Genomic DNA, 17973 nt, shown 5'->3' with positions numbered 1-17973 from the left:
GACGAGGTGAAATAAAGCGTAGAAAACAAACAAACAATACCGATGAGAACAACCTAGAAGGGACTAGAGAAAATACATGGGCGTCATAATTATATTTTATACACGTGTAACAACAGCGAGAAGGGAGAATGATGGGAAGGAAGAATGCAATTTCCTGGATCCATACGCAAAGGAACAGGTACTGCACGCCAATTCCCTCCCTCCCACTTGAAAGACGTTACGTTTAAGCATCCACCGCGTGTGCTGTTTATTATTTTTTTTTTTTCCTTTTCCTGCGTAAAATTATTACCAAAATTCATCTCCAGTTCTCCACAATCCGTACTTTCAACTTTGCATGGAAAAAAGATTAAATTTTTATATTTATTATTTGATTTTCATTATTATATCTTTTTATAGGAAAAAATCTATAGTAATATATTAAAATTTAATTAATTATTATTGACCAATCAATTATATTTCTTTTTAGAGATATAACTCTTACAATATTTTTTACACAATATAAATATGTAAAAGAAATTATATACTGCTAGTTTATCATACATCTATAAGTATTTTTTAATATTAATATAAGATATTCAGAGTATATTATTTTATTTTTAACTAATCATAAATTATATATTTTTATTCTCCATTTGTAAGAAAAAATATATTATTTGATAACTCTCAATATTTATATATTTTTTAATTTTAAAATAATATAGATAGAAAGGTAATGTAAATTTTCTTTTGTAGAACATCACCGATATCTTTAGTGTTTGAAACTATTTGATTATGCAAGGGTAATAGACAACTATAATTAGAAACATACCGTTTTTAATTGTTGGATTTTTTAAATAAGAAAGCTTTAAGTTATTAATAAAATATTCAAACTCAACTTATAAGTCGAGTAATAATTTTTATTTATATATAACTTCTTAATTAATAACGGATTTTATATCAAATTATTCACTGAACTTAGCAAAATATATCAAGTAGCTACTCGATCTCCACGACCGCTCATTTAAATCACTAAAATACTATTATATATTATTATGTTATTTTTTTTAAACCCCCACACATTAGCATTTGTGAATTTGTACAATGCATCATGTCTCTCACTCTCAACAACCTAATACATAAACCGACTATATTTCAACTAACCTAATACATAAATTGACCGGATTCACTTGAGTAAGTAGCTGTATGTTTATATTTCTCCATCTCAATTAAAATTACATTTGAGATAGTCTAAAAAGTTTGAATGGGAATATCAGTGTTATATTTGATTGCATTTTCAAGTTAACGGAATCCCGTTAACATATCAGTAATTTCGTTATGACAACAGCTTATCGCCATTTTTTTTTTTTTGAAAAATTAACTGAATGATATATATTAAAGTATTTTAAAATTTTAAAACGGTCAGCGAATAAGATCACTCATTACTTAACGGGAAGAAAATGTTCAATAGCCGATTGTATTTGGAGAGTGGGAGATGTCCACTATGAGTTTCATTAGGTTTTATTAAATGACTTGAGAGATGAATAAAATTCGAATTTTTTCTGGTAAAAACAAATGACATCATGGAGATCAAGTAACTACCTTTTTTTTGAATAAAGGTAACTATTTGATATATTTTGCTATATTTGGTGGACAATCTTATATAAAATAAAACCTCTGAACAAACTAAAAAACTTATTTTAGGATAGTCAAACACTCACTAAGAGCATTCCTATTAGGTTCCCCATACTTTCCCTGTCATTATAATTTAGGGAAATTTTTAACTTTTAGTCTAAATTGTTGTTCTATGAGAAACTCTAAAATGGGGTTTAGTTTTAAGGACAAAAACTGAAACCCCATAGTTGGGGACTTACTATTTATTCCCCATTCCTTTTTATTTCATTTTTTTACTTTTGTTTATAACTATAATTGATTAGATAATAGATGGAAGAGAGAAAATGAAGTAATATAAAATTGAATATAGGGATGGGGTAAGATAGGATGGGTAATAAGATGTAGAAGATTTTTAATTTCATCAACATAATTTTAGAGAATTACTAAATTTAGTAAGAAAATAGGGATAGGGATGGAGAACCCATTGTGAATGCTAGGGATGACAGTTTCACCCGACCCGATGGATACTCGACCCGTTACGACCCGATTGGGTCTACCCGAACCCGATTTTTTGGATCTGGATCTGGATATCAGGTATTCCGAACCGAGACCCAACCCGAAACCCGATCCGAACCCGAAACCTGATACAAAATATTATATATGTATATATATATATTATATGTTTAATGTAAAATATATATATTGAAATATTATGAATTATGAGGTATGAATATTAATATTTTACTTAATTTTATATGCCCAATACAGAATTTATATTCATTTCATCAATATTTTTCTCAATTATTGTACATTAAAAAATCTAAATATAATAAAAATATAAAATATAAATGATAAGTTGAATGATTGTATACAATTAAGTTAATATGTTTCACGTGTTTATTGTACTAGACGAAACTTGTAAAACCCTTTTTTATATTCTTGAATTAAAAAAAAATCAATCATCACATTTTTTTATAGATATATAATTTTTAATATTTATTTAATTTTATTTTTTAAATATTCGAATTAGACCCGAACCCAAACCGAAACCTAAAAAAACCCGATGGATCGGATCCGGATCTTAATCTTTCAGACCCGGACCCGGACCCGAACCAACCCGAAATATAATGGATCGGGTTTAGATCTCAAGAAATCCGACCCAACCCGACCCGTTACCATCGCTGGTGAATGCTCTAAGCACCGGAATACGCTAAGTCGCTAATACCGCTTTCTAACTTGTAGCGAAGGGATTAAACCCATCTCAATTTTTTGTTGGGCTGGATAAATTGTCAATCTTAACCATGATTTATTTATTTTAGATTTTTCATGAATTTAAATATTATCAAATCAGAAATATATAAATCGCATTCAATCACAAAAATAAACGATCAAAGGAAAAGGGGGTTAAAAACATGTGGCTATGTGAGCATGAAGCAACCACTACTGGACTCACAAGACAAGCTGCTGAGTGCTGAGTGCTGGCCTTTGTTTTTTATACAAAGATCTGGCCGGTTGCAGGTGAGAGTTGTTTACTTACCCGTTACGACTTACGAATACATAAAAAGATTCGCTTTTTGTGTTATTTACATCAACTTCTGATACTTAACGTTTTTGTGCCTAACCATCTCAATAAAAATGTTACTTGGCAGAAGAACAAATAAAGTGCATGTGCACCCAGCAAGTCACAAGATAATATTTTATTAGATTCTAATTTACTTCAGATTTAGAAAAACCGAATTGTGCCATGCACGATTCGATAACCCAAATCATGGCTTTATTCTCTTTTTTACTATCATTTGGGTTCAAATATTTCTTATCTTGAGAAGTGTCAGAATAGTCAGCGGATAATTATTTATAAGACATGTAAGTATAAATTATCAAAAAACAAACAAACTAGACTATGCTTTTTATATATTGATCAGTGTTGCAAAAAGCGGGAATCAGACTTAATCGGTGAAGTTATGAAACAAGGATTAATCTGGGATTAATTGAACTGATCGGGAATTAATCGGATTGGTCGGTGATTAATCGGAGATTTAATCAGTTCGGCGAGTTACGGAACAGGGATTAACCAATGATTAATCACCGACTTTTAGAACATAGATATTGATTGATCGGATCACCTTTCCTATATCTGTTGAATTAAACAATTGTGGAATGCGAACTTGAAATTTTTACACGAAATTAAGTTACTCAACAGTCAACATAGATATAAAAATTATGGAATTTTTGTTCAAAAAAATAAATTATAGAATTTAATAATTACATATTTTCCAACTTTGCAAAAATCGAAGAAACAATAGATAGAAAGTTTCACATTCAGTTGTGTGAGCTCCTCAATCTACAATGCATTAAAAAGCCCAACTCTTGAACCAGAAGGCAAATATGGATTTGGGCCTAATGTTACTATCACAAGAATTGCAATTGATCGAAATTATCTCTCTTTTGTTTGCCCAGCGGCCAGGTATAGCGGTATAACAATTAGACTTGAAAAGTAAAAAACCTATTGGGCTGGATCGAGTCCACTAAGCAGCCTTTCAGGGTTTAGGTTACACACTTACACGAGAATTCATTACAGAATCAGAGAGAGGGAGAGCGAGGGATTCTGGAAAACGCGGATACAGGAGTCCTGAAGCTTTGCGGTTAAGTGCCAGACCTTTCATAAGCTTCAATCTTCCAGGTATTCATATTTGATTTTCTTATATTCGTAATCTCTCTTTCTCTCTGATATTTTTACCTGGAATCTATGGTTGGAAGTCCTGGATAATTTTTTGATTTGTTTATTCGCAAAGTATGTCAATCAGATGTTAGTTTTTTAGATTTCTTGATTAGTATGCAGACTAGTGTAAATATGTTTTTAGCTTAATTTATATAATTAATGACCTGTGGGAATTTGGGTCTATCCAGAAGAGTTGTAACAGTTTGATATCAGTCATTTTGAGCGACAACTTCTCCTGTAGCCCTGTAGAAAATATTTAGAGCCCTGTTATATATGTGTTAGTACTGTCCAAATGATTCAAATAATTGAAATTGCTAACCCAAATACCCAATAGGCAACGGTCTAATAACCCATACAACAGAATAATCAAAAGTATTAGTCATGTGCCCAAAATAAATCAGGTGATGCTGCAACCTGCAAATAGATCAAATACAATTAATTTCCAAACTGAGAAAGAACACCAAAACTCAAAAATTAGGTTGTGTCATGTGGACTACTAATACGCTCCCGGCTGGCTTCCAGAGCGGACTCTGTGAATTACAGACTTTGAACTTCTGTGGTAACAATACTCATGTAATTGCTTAATTTTGTCTATTGGTTTGATGGATTTTATGATATTGGTAAGTTTTTTTGATTGTGTTTGTAGTGTGTAGAATTAGTAAATTAGTTTGTGGTTTGTGAAATTAGTTACGGGTTGATGGTTGTATGCGGCATGTATTATCTTGATTGCCTAATATGAATACATAATACATTTAAGCGAAATAAAGATGAGTTAAAGGAACGCTAAGGAGACCCGATTCATAGGATGTGAGAGATTTTAGTTATTAAGTGTGAAACCAAAAGAGAATTTCAAGTTCGTATCATTTAACCACATCCTTCTCCAGATTTGTCATTGTTTAAATTTACTTAAGAGATTGATTTATAGTGACTAACTGACTACCGACATTGTTACACAAAATAAAATTATTTTGTTATCAAAGCTCAGTTACTAGCTAAGCCAACAGATTTTTATTTAAATGCAGTAGAATGTGTTTAGCAGATAGGTCTTTTATATACTGGACCACATTTATTAAGTGCTTTCTATTGAATTTGCGTAAAAAAAAAAAACTATAGCCCGGGTAAAAATAAAATCTTGGGTCCAACCCTGGCGACAAGAACATTTTTTAGATTGTTGCATCTGTTTGTAGACTTACCATAATGTCTCGCAGCACTTAATAGTATGGATTTAAATCATTGATACACGGTGAACTAATATTATTTTAATATATCTATTGTGGTACACCTTAACAGGACTTAATATGGAATCCGAAAAAGGTACAACCTCTATGGAAATTGAAAAAGGCCAATCCGGTGCCAATCGTGTATCATCGGCATTGAAGCCCAATTTTGAGCCTTTGAAAGCACATGAGATATCTAATGGCCAAGTGCAGTTTCGCAAGGTTTCTGTTCCGCCACATCGGTACACACCTCTCAAGAAAGCTTGGATGGAAATCTACAGTCCTGTATATGAGCAGATGAAGGTCGATATCCGTATGAATCTCAAGGGGAGGAAAGTTGAATTAAAGACTCGATCAGACACTCCTGATATCAGTAACCTCCAGAAGTCAGCTGACTTTGTCCATGCCTTCATGCTTGGCTTTGACGTGATAGATGCTGTTGCCCTTTTGCGGCTGGATGAGCTTTATGTTGAATCTTTTGAAATCAAGGATGTCAAAACTCTACGAGGTGAACACCTCTCCCGTGCAATTGGGAGGTTGTCTGGAAAAGGGGGTAAAACTAAGTTTGCAATTGAAAACTCTACAAAGACTCGTATTGTGATTGCCGACACAAAAATTCACATTTTAGGATCTTTTGCTAACATTAAAATTGCAAGAGACTCCCTCTGCAGTCTTATCTTAGGTTCCCCTGCTGGGAAGGTTTATTCAAAACTAAGAGCTGTTACCTCCAGATTGGCGGAAAGGTTCTAATTTGTGAGTTGTACTCTTGTTTGCCTATCTATTGATATACAGTCTTGTTATAGTAGTAAGAACTTGAGAATTGTTTTCCTCGTTTAAGTGCGAGTTCATTTATAATCGATCAAAATACCTTCTCAGAGAATATAGCTTGGTCTGTGTGTTTCTTTTGACATTATATGTTATGATAATGGAATTTTAATGTTTACCTTTTGGCGACAATTTTATATTCAGTTTGCCTTTTAAATTAGGATCAGTTTATGCTGGATTCAGTAGATATAATGGAACTTCTTCTATACATTGAAATTTGAAAGCTAATATTACAGTTTTCTTTGGATGACTATGCTGGCTTCTATTATAAATTTCAAAATTCTATCGTAAAGTAGTCCTGCATGATAATTATGGTAATTGAGGGATTATATTGCAATTGGTAAAATTTTTAGAGGGTGAAGGCCCTGACAAGTTTTGTAAGATCTGCCGCAAATTGTTGAACTCGAGTTACGCGAAGCATTCTTTTTATTCTTGTAATGACTGACAATTTGGTGAGAAAAATTTATGGTGGGGTTAATGAGGTGAAACCATTAGAAGAGGATCATGATGCTTCTTCAGCTTCAGGAACATCAGCGTCAGGAATACAGGAGGGGTGGTGACTGGTGAATGAACTGACTGCAGAAGAGATGGTTGTGGAGTTATATATTCTTCAACTGCAGATGATGATGGCCTCATTTAAACCTATCTGACCTGATATTAGTTTCGTGAATAAACTTCCATTTGTAAAAAGCTATTTTGGAAATGTTTGCAAGCAATGTTCGAAATGTTTGCTTAGTTGATCTATCTGCGTGTTTGATGAATTACTCTGATATCAGACTGATTAGACTTGTAGGTTTCAATTGTTAAGTATACGCCGAAAAATTATTCATAACGTTTTAGTTTTCAGTAAATGAATATCCACAAAACCGAAATGTTATTTCTCCACGACAGTTGTTGCAGTGCTGAGCTTTACATGGAGTGGATCACTCATCTGCAAATCCTGCTTACTGCAGTGGATCATTCATCAGCAACTGATGCGGACAATCTGGTAGCTCATGATCTTACGCTTGCACTATTTGCGAGTTAAATTTTTATGTTAATGCACTTTAATCTGTAAATTATTGATCATAAACTTTCTCTAATTTATTTCATGAGATTCTATATCTGAAAACAATGAAATAAGTAATCTGTAATTAGCACACAAAAACAAAGGAACTAAACTGTAAACTTAAGATGATAATAGTTATTTTAAAATTCCTAAACTATTTCTCTTTCTATAAAAATAAATATACTGTAATTAAGAAAGAAATAACTCATCATGTTGACTATGTATCTTAATGAAAATTAAATTATACAAATATATACTCAACCTGTATCAGGACTAATATTTTATTAATGATATAAGTATTTAAGTATATACTTTTCCAATTATTTTTAATATTTATAAAACAATAACAGCACTCAAGGGCCTCGACCACCTTGGGCCTAATATAGTCTTCCTCCGCCTGAAGGTCTAAAAGCCCATGGACTAACACATCCATCATAGTTTCGGCTTTGGGCTTGGTCTAAATTGTAGCAGAAATCTGTGCAGGTTAAATTTCGACGGTACTAGAAGGGTATCTTGGTCGTTGCGGCCGGCGGGGCCCAGAAGTTGCTATCTCGAAACGTAAAATAATTATCTAAGCTAAATAAAATAAAAATAAAAATAAAAATAAAAAAGTAATCCCCTTGTTTACTTCTCTTCACATCCCAATCCCATCATTTTCATTGATCTGTCCCAACTAAATAAATCCACCCTGTCACGCTCCGTACTTGTTTACTCGTCCTCCCCGGTCACCGTCACCGGTTGCCAGTCACCTCCTTCATGTTATTTCGATTCGTACCGCAGCAGGTATGGTTTTTTGTGTGGTGCAACAAATTAAAGTTGGAGAGAGAAGAAATAAAATTAAATTATTATTTACTCCCTCCGTCCCTCGGAATTGTATACATATGGACTGGGCACGGAGACTAAGAAAAGTGTATAAAGTAATGTAAAGTAGGAAGAAAGAGAAAGAAAAGTGGGTAAAGTAGTGGGACCCATCAATATATAATTGATAGATTTGGAAAAATAGTTGAAAGAAGTGGGTGTGTGGGATTTTTATATTATAAAACTTGACTATTTTGGGAAAGTTTTGAAATGTATAAAATTGAGTGGGACATCCAAAAAAGAAAAGTGTATAGAATTAAATGGGACGGAGGGAGTACTATTTTTGTCTAGAGAGATATAGAGGAGCTTTTGTGCCGCTTGTTTAAAAACTTAAAACCATCCCAAATTCTCTTGTATTTTCAAATCTCTCTCTCTCTCTCTCGCTCATAGACATACATATCGATGAGGATCAGGAAGCGTCTACTTCTGTCGTCTACGTTGTCTCCGACAACCTCAGATCCCCAACCGAAGCACTTGGTGCAACCAACGACTTCACACGAGTTGCACCCAATTAGACCCATCACTGAGTCTCAGCCGTCCGATCCATCTAATCAGCCGCCTCACCACCCACCCAACATCCTCGGAAATACTAGCCACAAATTCGAGACCAAACAAAAGGTATGTTTTCTACTTTGGTGGGTGTCTAGTGTCTTATCACACACACACACAATTTATTCGCCTAATTGTTTTCCCCGATTTACTTTAATTTTACTATTACTCAAAAAAAGACCCCTAATTAAGCCACAAGAATTGCACCAAGCACTGTATATGGTCACTAGCTCTTATTATTGTTGCGTATATGAATTACAGGCTAAGCTGGAGGACGCATCTAAAGATGAGCAACAAGAAAATGGCGCTGGTACCAGGTAAATTAAAGTTTAAAGCGAAAAAGTTTGCTTATAATGCCTTCAACTAGTTGTATATATTAGCAAAAAGTGCACAATATACAAGTCTAATGTAAGTGGAGATACTGTTCAGGTTGTGTCAATACTCAATACATATATAATCTGAATTAATTTGCTCGATTTTGTTGTTGCTGTCCATTTTCGTTCACTTGTATTGTTCGAAAGAATTAAAGATCATGTGTCCGTGCATGTTAGCGTGGGAATGATGCTCAGCAAGCATCTTTATCCATTCAAATCGCATGTATTTCCTCCTCTGGGTAGTGTATGTGTGTACATTGCACCGTCTCCCTCTCATGATTTTATGTACGAAGGGTGTAGTTAGTTTTTGTGTTGAGTTTATGTCGAGAGCTTCTCATTGGTTTGGTATGTTTACATAAATTCAGGAAACAAAAAATCAATTCAGCTGCTGCGCCTGTGAAAGAAACTGTTTCTTTGACACCGTTAAGTTCTCGCCCAGGTATGCAATATATATGAACAACATGTATGGTTTGCAATAAATATTGTAGATAGCTGTGTGGGTTGTTATGATAATGCAATTGCGTTTTAGTTAATGAAAGATGGTTTGATGTGGATAAATATATACCAGTGAACAAGAGAAAGGGGCTCGATGTGGAAAAATCAAGCCAAGAAACACCGATGTTGGAGAAGGCGAAGAGGATGAGGTCCAAGACTAATAAGAATTGCGGTGCTACTAGCGTGCAACAAAATGATAGGGAGCAAGATAAAGGCAATGATGATACCAACTGTACCAAGCATAACATGAATGTTGTTAAGAATACCAGCAAGAGAGGGGGTGTAATCATGGAGGGGTCACGTTGCAGCCGTGTCAATGGAAGAGGATGGAGGTGTTGCCAGCAAACACTAGTGGGCTATTCCTTGTGTGAGCATCATTTAGGCAAGGGCAGGCTTCGAAGCATGGCCAACGTCAAAGGCCGTGCCAAGATGCCTACTGCGGCTTCTGCTGCTGCACCTCACAAGGATACTATTGATAATACTACCAATCATAATCATCCAGCCAAGAAAGTAGCGGTCTCTTCATCCGGGGTGCAACCAGACCGAGATTATAACAAGGAAACTGTAATGTTGGATGGTAGTTATGATAACGACGAGGACAAGGAGGAAGATGCAGACGATGAGGATTATAATGATGAAGCGAGGAAGAAGCCACTAGTAGTGAAAAAGAAGAGGATGAAGCTTGGTGTGGTGAAAGCCAGGAGTTTGAGCAGCTTACTCAACCAAACGAACAATGCAGTTGTAGTAGCAGCGGATGATAATTAATGCAGCAACAGCTCTCTTTAGCTAACTGATTGCTATATGACGAAGGAAAATTGTGAAGTGTCGTCTATTTTGAACTTTCCGATGCAAGTCTGTGGGGGCCGAGCTGTGGAGAAGCCAAACGAAGGGTGCTATTTTGAAGCTACCTGTGGCGGGTAGTATTCATTTTTTCTTTTTTGGACTCTAGATTATAAATTGTTTCATATGTCTGTTACCGAATCTTAGTAATAAGTAATTAAACGAGTATTTACTAGAACGGAATTATGTTAGACTTCTCGATTATAAATTGTACCATATGTCTATCATCGCTTCTAATAAAAAGTAACTAAACGAGTACTTGAACATGATTATGCAAGAGAATTATATTTTCTATTTGCCTATCAGACCATCAGCACAGTACAGGCATGCGTACTGTCCACAACAGTACACACATGAATACTGTTTTTCATATTCGATTCGGCACCTGGATCAAACCTGGTCAGCCCCTGCCGGTATATATGAGCTCTCGTTTTGTTCTTTGGATCTGCAATGTCGAAACGGTCACAATAGAGAGGAATCAGTTATTGTGTGGGCGTTTATATAATAAAGAGTGGTGAATAGTAGATTAGTATTGAGGGGCAGACATCTTAAATATGACAGCGGCGATGACAACTTCTTTGTATATACTACTCACAATTGTTTCTTTTAACTTGGATTTAACACCATGTTTGTTATTTTCGACGACTACTTTATTTTTTTTGCTAGAACTACTATGTTGTACATTGTTGTAATATTGTATATCATTAGGTTCTATGATGTATGTACATGGTTAACTTTAATAATGCGGGCTTATTTCACCGGAAGGTACGGAAGTAAGTGCACTGTCATTGATACCAGCTGTGTGTGATACGAGTGTGCTAACGGTTTTTCGAATTAGTCGAGATGCGCGAAAACTGGTCTGGACACCGGATTATAAAAAAAAACATTTAATCATTGAACTTGTTGGACATAAAAGTGTAGCTACCACATTTAATTTACTTTATAACATTTAGTTTTCAGTAAATGAACATCCACAAAAACGAAATGTCATTTCTTCATGACAATTGTTGCAGTGCTGCGCTTTAACATTGAGTGGATCACTCATCTGGAAAGCCTGCTTAATGCAGTGGATCATTCATCATCTGCAACAGATGCGGATAATCTGGTAGCTAATTTTCTTACTCTTGCACTATTTGCGAGTTTGATTTCGATCATGTTAGTTGCACTTTAATCTGTAAATTATTCATACACATCTCTGATTTATTTCATGAGACGCTATATCGGAAAACAATGAATTAGTATTTAGTAATCTGTAAATAGGAGATGGTCTCTCATAATTGATTGTTGTCAAGAATCTATGCATGATTTTAATCACGAAAAAGAGTCTTTCCACTAAAAAAAAACAGCCGATATTTTTCTACAGCAAGTGATTATCAGAGACTTGCACAACAAAAAAACAATGAAACTAAACTATAAACTCAGGATGATAAGATGCTACAAGAAAACTGGCTAGAAATCGCTTTTATGTTTCAGTCTCCTAGAATTTGAATTGACTTTAAAAGCAACCGCTTGCGCTTGCCTTTATACTTGGTTGCTTTTAATTGGCGACTTTTGACCATTTTTCTTGTAGTGAGATTTGTAATTATTTGATGGATAGTTATAAGCTACAAATTGTTAAATCTCATTCTCATGTAGCACTTGAATCAGTTCCTCCAACTGTTTAACTTAACTAGTTACCTTAATTTGGTATATTCTGATTATCTGGAGTGTTCAAGTAATTATAACTAGTTGCTCATGCCCACCTAATTATTCTCGTTGTCTACGAGCCTTACACAGTTGACTGTATTATAGCATCGAGAAGTTTAATCCAAGTTGTTTCTCACCTCCATTGCAACCATCTTGGAATGTATATATTCTAGTGAATTGTTATATGATTAGAAATTAAAACTCTCCTCCTTCATTGACAATAGTTGCATCATTAACTTTATAAATACCAGCTGTTCCTGAATTATTCTCAGCTAGTTTCAACTTCCGTAACAATGGGGCACAAGCACTTCAGCCACCATCACATACTGAAGGTCCATCAAATCACTCAAGGCCAAACCCTCCGCTGTTCTGGCTGCCAAAGGGTTTTCGACAACACACATGTAATCGGATGCTGCCAATGCAACTTCTTTCTCCATGCCCTTTGCCTTAACGCTGAACGCTACGTGGAAAAACATCCATCAGACCCCAAGCACCCTCTTGTTCTGATCCCCAAGCCAACTTACTGCAGCGGATCATTCATCTGCAACAAATGTGGAGAAACTGGCAGCTCGTTTTCTTACTCCTGCACGCTTTGTGAAATTGATCTTCATATTCATTGCGCTTTGTAAGACAAAATTTACATCGACACGAGCTGCAATTGGTAAAATTTTTAGAGGGTCAAGGCGCTGACGAGTTTTGTAAGATCTGCAGCAAATTGTTGAGCGCCAAGCATTCTTTTTGTTCTTGTAACCATTTTTATATATATTTTATATGATTTTATTCTCGTATTAAATTATATTTTACACTAATTTGGATTTAATTTAATAGATATTAATATTTTATTGTAGAGAATAACAAATTCTAAAGTTGAAGTTGAAAATGATTTGAGTTATTTTTTCTCATCATTTGCTATATTAAAACCATTGACCGTAACCGAATAACCACAGATAGAATTTGTCTTCTTGGTAATACGAATTGTATTTGTTTGTCTACACTGCACCCGACACCGTATTTTACACTTGCGTATAATTTAACACATTAAGGGCAAGTCCAACACTATGCTAAGAGGTTCCCTAAAAATATTATAAAATAATATGTCTTAGTGATTTAGCACAAGATTTAGCACATGAGCTCCAATACTACTCCCTATATCCATTCCCTATTATTATAATAATATTAAATAGTGGAGGAGAGAGAAAAAAAGAGAGAGGGAAATGATGGGGAGGAGAGAGGGAAATGAATATTTTAATGATAAAAATAGTTTAGAAGTGGCTAGCATATTCTAAAAATAGGGAAGGGGAGGCTTGTGCTAGTGATTTAGCACATCACTAGCATAGTGTTGGAGTGCAATTTTATCCCATATTCCCTATTTTTGGATTTAAGACTTGATTTAGCACACCTATTGGACTTGCTCTAAGTTATAAGTTAGAAAATTGTTAATATCATGTAACACGAATCACTTCCTCCATCTGTATAAATTGTCGTGTATAGCACTTGAATCAGTCCTCCAACTGTTTTAACTCAACAACTAGAGTTATCTTAAGCAGGCATATTCTAATTATGTGGAGTGTTTAAGTAATAACCAGTTGCTCATGCCCACCTAATTAATCTCGTTGTTTACGGGCCTTACGCAGTTGACTTGTATTATAGCTTCGAGTCGTTTGATTCAAGTTGTTTCTCACCTCCATTACAACCATCTTCGAATGCATCTATTGAATTCTTTTATGATTACAAATTAAAACTCTCCTACTACGTTGACAAAAATTTGTGATTAATATCATCTACTAGCACATAGTTGCATCATTAAGTTTATAAGTACCATCTGTTCCTGAATTATTCTTAGCTAGCTTCAACTTCACTAACAATGGAGTACAAGCACTTTAGCCACCATCACAAATTGAAGGTCCACCAAATCACCGAAGGCCAAACCATCCGCTGTTCTGGCTGCGAAAGGCTTTGCCAGAGCACACATGTCGTTGGATGCAGCCAATGCAACTTCTTTCTCCATACTCTTTGCTATAGCGCTGAACGCTACGTCAAAAAACATTCATCAGATCCTCAACACCCTCTTGTTCTGATCCCCAAGCCAACTTACTGCAGTGGATCATTCATCTGCAACAAATGCGGAGAAACTGGCAGCTCGTTTTCTTACTGTTGTACGCTCTGTGAAATTGATCTTCATCTTCATTGCGCTTTCCTGCCTTTGAAGGCAAGTCACAATTTACATCAACACGAGCTGCAATTGACAAAATATTCAGAGGGTCAAGGCCAGGATGAGTTTTGTAAGGTCTGCAGCAAATTGTTGAGCGCGAAGTATTCTTTTTATTCTTGTCACGCTTGTCAATTTGATGCGCACATTTACTGTGTGGTCAATGAGGTGAAACCATTAGAAGGGGATCATGATGCTTCTTCAGCTTCAGGAACGTCGTCTAATACACTAACTGCAGAAGAGATGGCTGTGGAGTTGTATAATCTTCAACTGCAGATGGAAATGACCAATGCATTTGCTCAGATGATCGCCTCATTCAAACCTATTATCTGACCTAATATTAGTCTCCTGAATAAACTTCCATTCGGTAAAAGCAATGTTTGCTTAGTTCATCTGTCTGTCTGTATGATCAATTACTCTGACATCAGACTGATTAGACTTGTAAGTTTGAATTGTACAAGTATAAGCGGAAAAATTATCAATCTCATAAGGCCCTTTAGTTCTTCCAATCATCGTAATTGACTTGGTATTATTCGGTTAACTTGAATGTCTAACTTAACCACTAGTTGCTTATTTTCATATACCTATTCACATTGTTTGCACTGCCTTAAGGCACAAGCATCTCATACATTTGACTTGTATTCAAGGAAAATGTTAGCATTTTGGTATTGTTATTCTCACGTTGCCAATGACTAGTAACACGTCTGACTAGTTCATAACTAGACTTCGAGCATGTTTGTATATTGGTCTATTCTTATTCTGTGGTTCAACTCACGCGCCTTATAATATCTCACAGTACTCTGTTAACAAATTGATCAATAGATGAAACTAGGACATTTTATACAGTTAATTTAAATAAGATACGAGAGACAAACACAGGCACTCACAGGCCGAGAACAGTTACATTGGGTGATCACTAGATTCATTACACTTACTAGAGCTATATGTACTGATAAATAAATAAACAAACTGAATTGGCAATAGAAGCTATAAACAAATGAAGTAATAATTTGATCATCTTCCACTGGTGAGGAATGATATGGGAGAGAGTTGGCCAGTTGCTAGAGACTCCTCCATGATTTCATTTACACCGACGGGAGGCATTGCTGGCCAAATGAAGAATGGCCTTTCTTTGGGGATAGGTGGAGGATCTGCCTCGCCTTTAAGAACCTGCAAAACAGTTCTCATGGAGGGTCTTTCGTGTGGATTCGGATGACAACATGCCAGTCCCAGTTTGAGCACGCACTCGACCTGCAGCTCTTGGTCATATGATAAATTTGCTTCAGCATCAATAGCATCTATTAGACGATCCCTCGTGTGAAGTAACCATACTGACTCCACAATCCTGTTGCCGTAATTGTTTTCTTCTATCTGGACTCCCGGCTTCCTTTCGCATGCAATCTCCAGTGTTAGAACGCCGAAAGCATATACATCCATTTCAACAGTTGCCTTGCCTATCAGGAAACTCTCCGGAGCCATATAACCAGGCGTCCCAGCAATCTCTGTCGAGTGGTGAGTTTTTCCATCACTCATTACAATTCGAGCTAGCCCAAAGTCTCCTACCCGGGGATTGAATTCAGAGTCCAACATTATATTGCTGGCCTTAATGTCCCTGTGAAGCACCCGATTTGCACACCCATTGTGAAGGTAATCCAAAGCCTGAGCCACCCCAGAAATGATCGCATGCCTTCTTTCCCAAGTGAGCCTCGGGACTCTAGTATCCGCTTCACGGAAGATCATCTTATCCAAGCTTCCATTAGGCATATATTCATACACCACAACAAGCTCATTGCCTTCGTGACACCATCCGACTAACTTCACCAGATTCTTGTGATGGAGATTGCCAATACTTTTGACCTCAGCTATAAATTCTTGCTTCCCATTGCCAGAGTTTTTCAATCTCTTCACAGCCACCTCTTTATTCATTACCACTCCTCTGTAGACTATTCCAAAGGCCCCCCTTCCGAGCTCATTCTTGGAATCAAAGTTTCCAGTAGCACGTTTCAGATCCTTAAGCTGGAACTTCTGCGGCGCACTTGCTGAACTCTGAATCTGCTGCTCCACCATAGAATTCTCAACATCATTCGCTCTTCTCCTTTTCCTCCACTTGTACCACACAACGCTCACAACCACAACCACCAGCAGTACTAAAGGAATTACTATCCCTAGCAACCATAATAAATTACCATCATCATCTATCTTCGTGCTACTAAAACTCCACGATCTTACGCAGTTAAGCTCTGCATATTCACCCGTGGATGCTGAAAACCCCACGAAAACTCGTCTAGGAAGAAGATCAGAGAGGCTAATATTCATCGAAATTATCGGCTTTTTGCTCTGATTTCCACCTGCATCACTACTCATGAATACATACACATCCAATTTCTTCGCTATCCCATCATACCGAAGATTAACCGCAACGTCCTTCCCACTCGAAAGGTTAACACCATTGGGGGCCAATGGTTCTTGTACAATGGAACGACTAGAGTACACATCAACACCTACATGATTTCTATCCCCATCCTCGGAGTAGTTCCCATTGGTGTCAAACTCAACCGCAACTATTCTCGTCTTCCCAGTTGTCGTTTCATTAACAATTCCAAGCCAACTTCCATAACTATTCTCTGGGATGGGATCCGCTTGCCCGGATAAAACAAAGGCGATTCCATGCCCCCATGTTAAATTATTCGGGATTGGATTGCCAGATTTAGGAGGCTGAGGAGTTATATTAAGTACAAAACTAGTATTAAACGACGCCGTAACATTTTTCTTCTGGCTCCAGAGCTTCAACGGCTTGCCGTACCATATTCTCCCAGACTTGTTTCTCATTTCACCTCCATTAGTATCTGGTGTAACCTGAATGGCGTCTTGATAAAAAACCGAACCGTTGGGTCCGTCGTGTTTGAATTGATTATAAAGATCTTCTGTGAACTTTGGGTAATCGAAAGACAAGCTTGAAGCTTGAGATGAAAAGCTTGCCAAGAGAATCACTGTTGCCAACAGCAACATGTTGCTGAGCTTGCGAAACTTCTTCATTATGGTGCTCATATTTTATTATTTTTGCACTGATATTTTGTTGTAGGCTGAGTTACGTCCCAGGTTGTACATATATATAGCTAATAAGGCTTTGATTTTTCTTGCCATGGAAATTCACATGCAAGTCTTCGTCGCGGAGAAATTACGGAGTAACTTCAATAAAATAATATTAATAAATTTACGTTCTGAAATATTATAATAATTTTTCCACAATGTTGACTTGGGCATACCCAAATAACATTTTAAGTCAATCTAATAAAATTCAAAATATAAAACCGTTTTAGAAAAATATATATACGACCACTAGAATACAAGTTTGTGAAAGTATTTTATATTGCTATCATTTCTATAAATAAATTATTTTTCCCCTAAGTAAAACCAGAAATATCACTTACAACACGGGCAAATCCGAATTAATTTTCAATATTTAAATTTTAATAATTTCACACTTTAATATTTTTAATAATTTAAAGTATGATATAATTATCTTTTATGTATATTTATATATTTAGAATTTAGTATTATAT

At 35.8% G+C, this 17973-nt stretch overlaps 4 protein-coding genes across 4 annotated transcripts; 3 read left to right on the top strand and 1 right to left on the bottom strand.

Moving 5' to 3' along the window:
- The first annotated feature begins 4138 nt into the window (after positions 1 to 4138).
- LOC108216013 (uncharacterized) lies at positions 4139 to 6469 on the top strand. The gene is made up of 2 exons (XM_017388663.2): positions 4139 to 4270; positions 5600 to 6469. The coding sequence occupies exon 2, from the start codon at positions 5608 to 5610 to the stop codon at positions 6274 to 6276; it is 669 nt and encodes a 222-aa protein (XP_017244152.1). The 5' UTR covers positions 4139 to 4270; positions 5600 to 5607; the 3' UTR covers positions 6277 to 6469.
- A 2073-nt stretch (positions 6470 to 8542) lies between these two features.
- Positions 8543 to 10693, top strand: LOC108217719 (uncharacterized). The gene is made up of 4 exons (XM_017390600.2): positions 8543 to 8875; positions 9068 to 9123; positions 9546 to 9619; positions 9749 to 10693. Exons 1-4 carry the CDS (start codon positions 8660 to 8662, stop codon positions 10438 to 10440), a joined length of 1038 nt encoding a protein of 345 aa, XP_017246089.1. The 5' UTR covers positions 8543 to 8659; the 3' UTR covers positions 10441 to 10693.
- Positions 10694 to 14065: 3372 nt separating this feature from the next.
- Positions 14066 to 14743, top strand: LOC108217443 (protein VACUOLELESS GAMETOPHYTES). The gene has a single exon (XM_017390274.1). The coding sequence runs from the start codon at positions 14066 to 14068 to the stop codon at positions 14741 to 14743; it is 678 nt and encodes a 225-aa protein (XP_017245763.1).
- A 486-nt stretch (positions 14744 to 15229) lies between these two features.
- Positions 15230 to 17568, bottom strand: LOC108217813 (probable L-type lectin-domain containing receptor kinase S.5). The gene has a single exon (XM_017390702.2). The coding sequence runs from the start codon at positions 17456 to 17458 to the stop codon at positions 15425 to 15427; it is 2034 nt and encodes a 677-aa protein (XP_017246191.1). The 5' UTR covers positions 17459 to 17568; the 3' UTR covers positions 15230 to 15424.
- Between the last annotated feature and the right edge of the window lie 405 nt (positions 17569 to 17973).

This window comes from Daucus carota, chromosome 4 (genome assembly GCF_001625215.2).
Source record: "Daucus carota subsp. sativus chromosome 4, DH1 v3.0, whole genome shotgun sequence".
Classification (NCBI taxonomy): Eukaryota; Viridiplantae; Streptophyta; class Magnoliopsida; order Apiales; family Apiaceae; genus Daucus; species Daucus carota.
Note: the sequence above shows the minus strand (reverse complement) of the source record. Positions and strands in the feature narration are given on the sequence as shown.

What these genes read in the sequence shown, in the direction of transcription:
- LOC108217443 (XM_017390274.1), top strand. Translation starts at nt 14,066, where the DNA reads ATGGAGTACAAGCACTTTAGCCACCATCACAAATTGAAGGTCCACCAA.
- LOC108217719 (XM_017390600.2), top strand. Translation starts at nt 8,660, where the DNA reads ATGAGGATCAGGAAGCGTCTACTTCTGTCGTCTACGTTGTCTCCGACA. An exon ending in AATTCGAGACCAAACAAAAG is followed by an intron (nt 8,876 to 9,067) that starts GTATGTTTTCTA and finishes TATGAATTACAG; the next exon opens with GCTAAGCTGGAGGACGCATC. An exon ending in GAAAATGGCGCTGGTACCAG is followed by an intron (nt 9,124 to 9,545) that starts GTAAATTAAAGT and finishes ACATAAATTCAG; the next exon opens with GAAACAAAAAATCAATTCAG.
- LOC108217813 (XM_017390702.2), bottom strand. Translation starts at nt 17,458, where the DNA reads ATGAGCACCATAATGAAGAAGTTTCGCAAGCTCAGCAACATGTTGCTG.
- LOC108216013 (XM_017388663.2), top strand. Translation starts at nt 5,608, where the DNA reads ATGGAATCCGAAAAAGGTACAACCTCTATGGAAATTGAAAAAGGCCAA.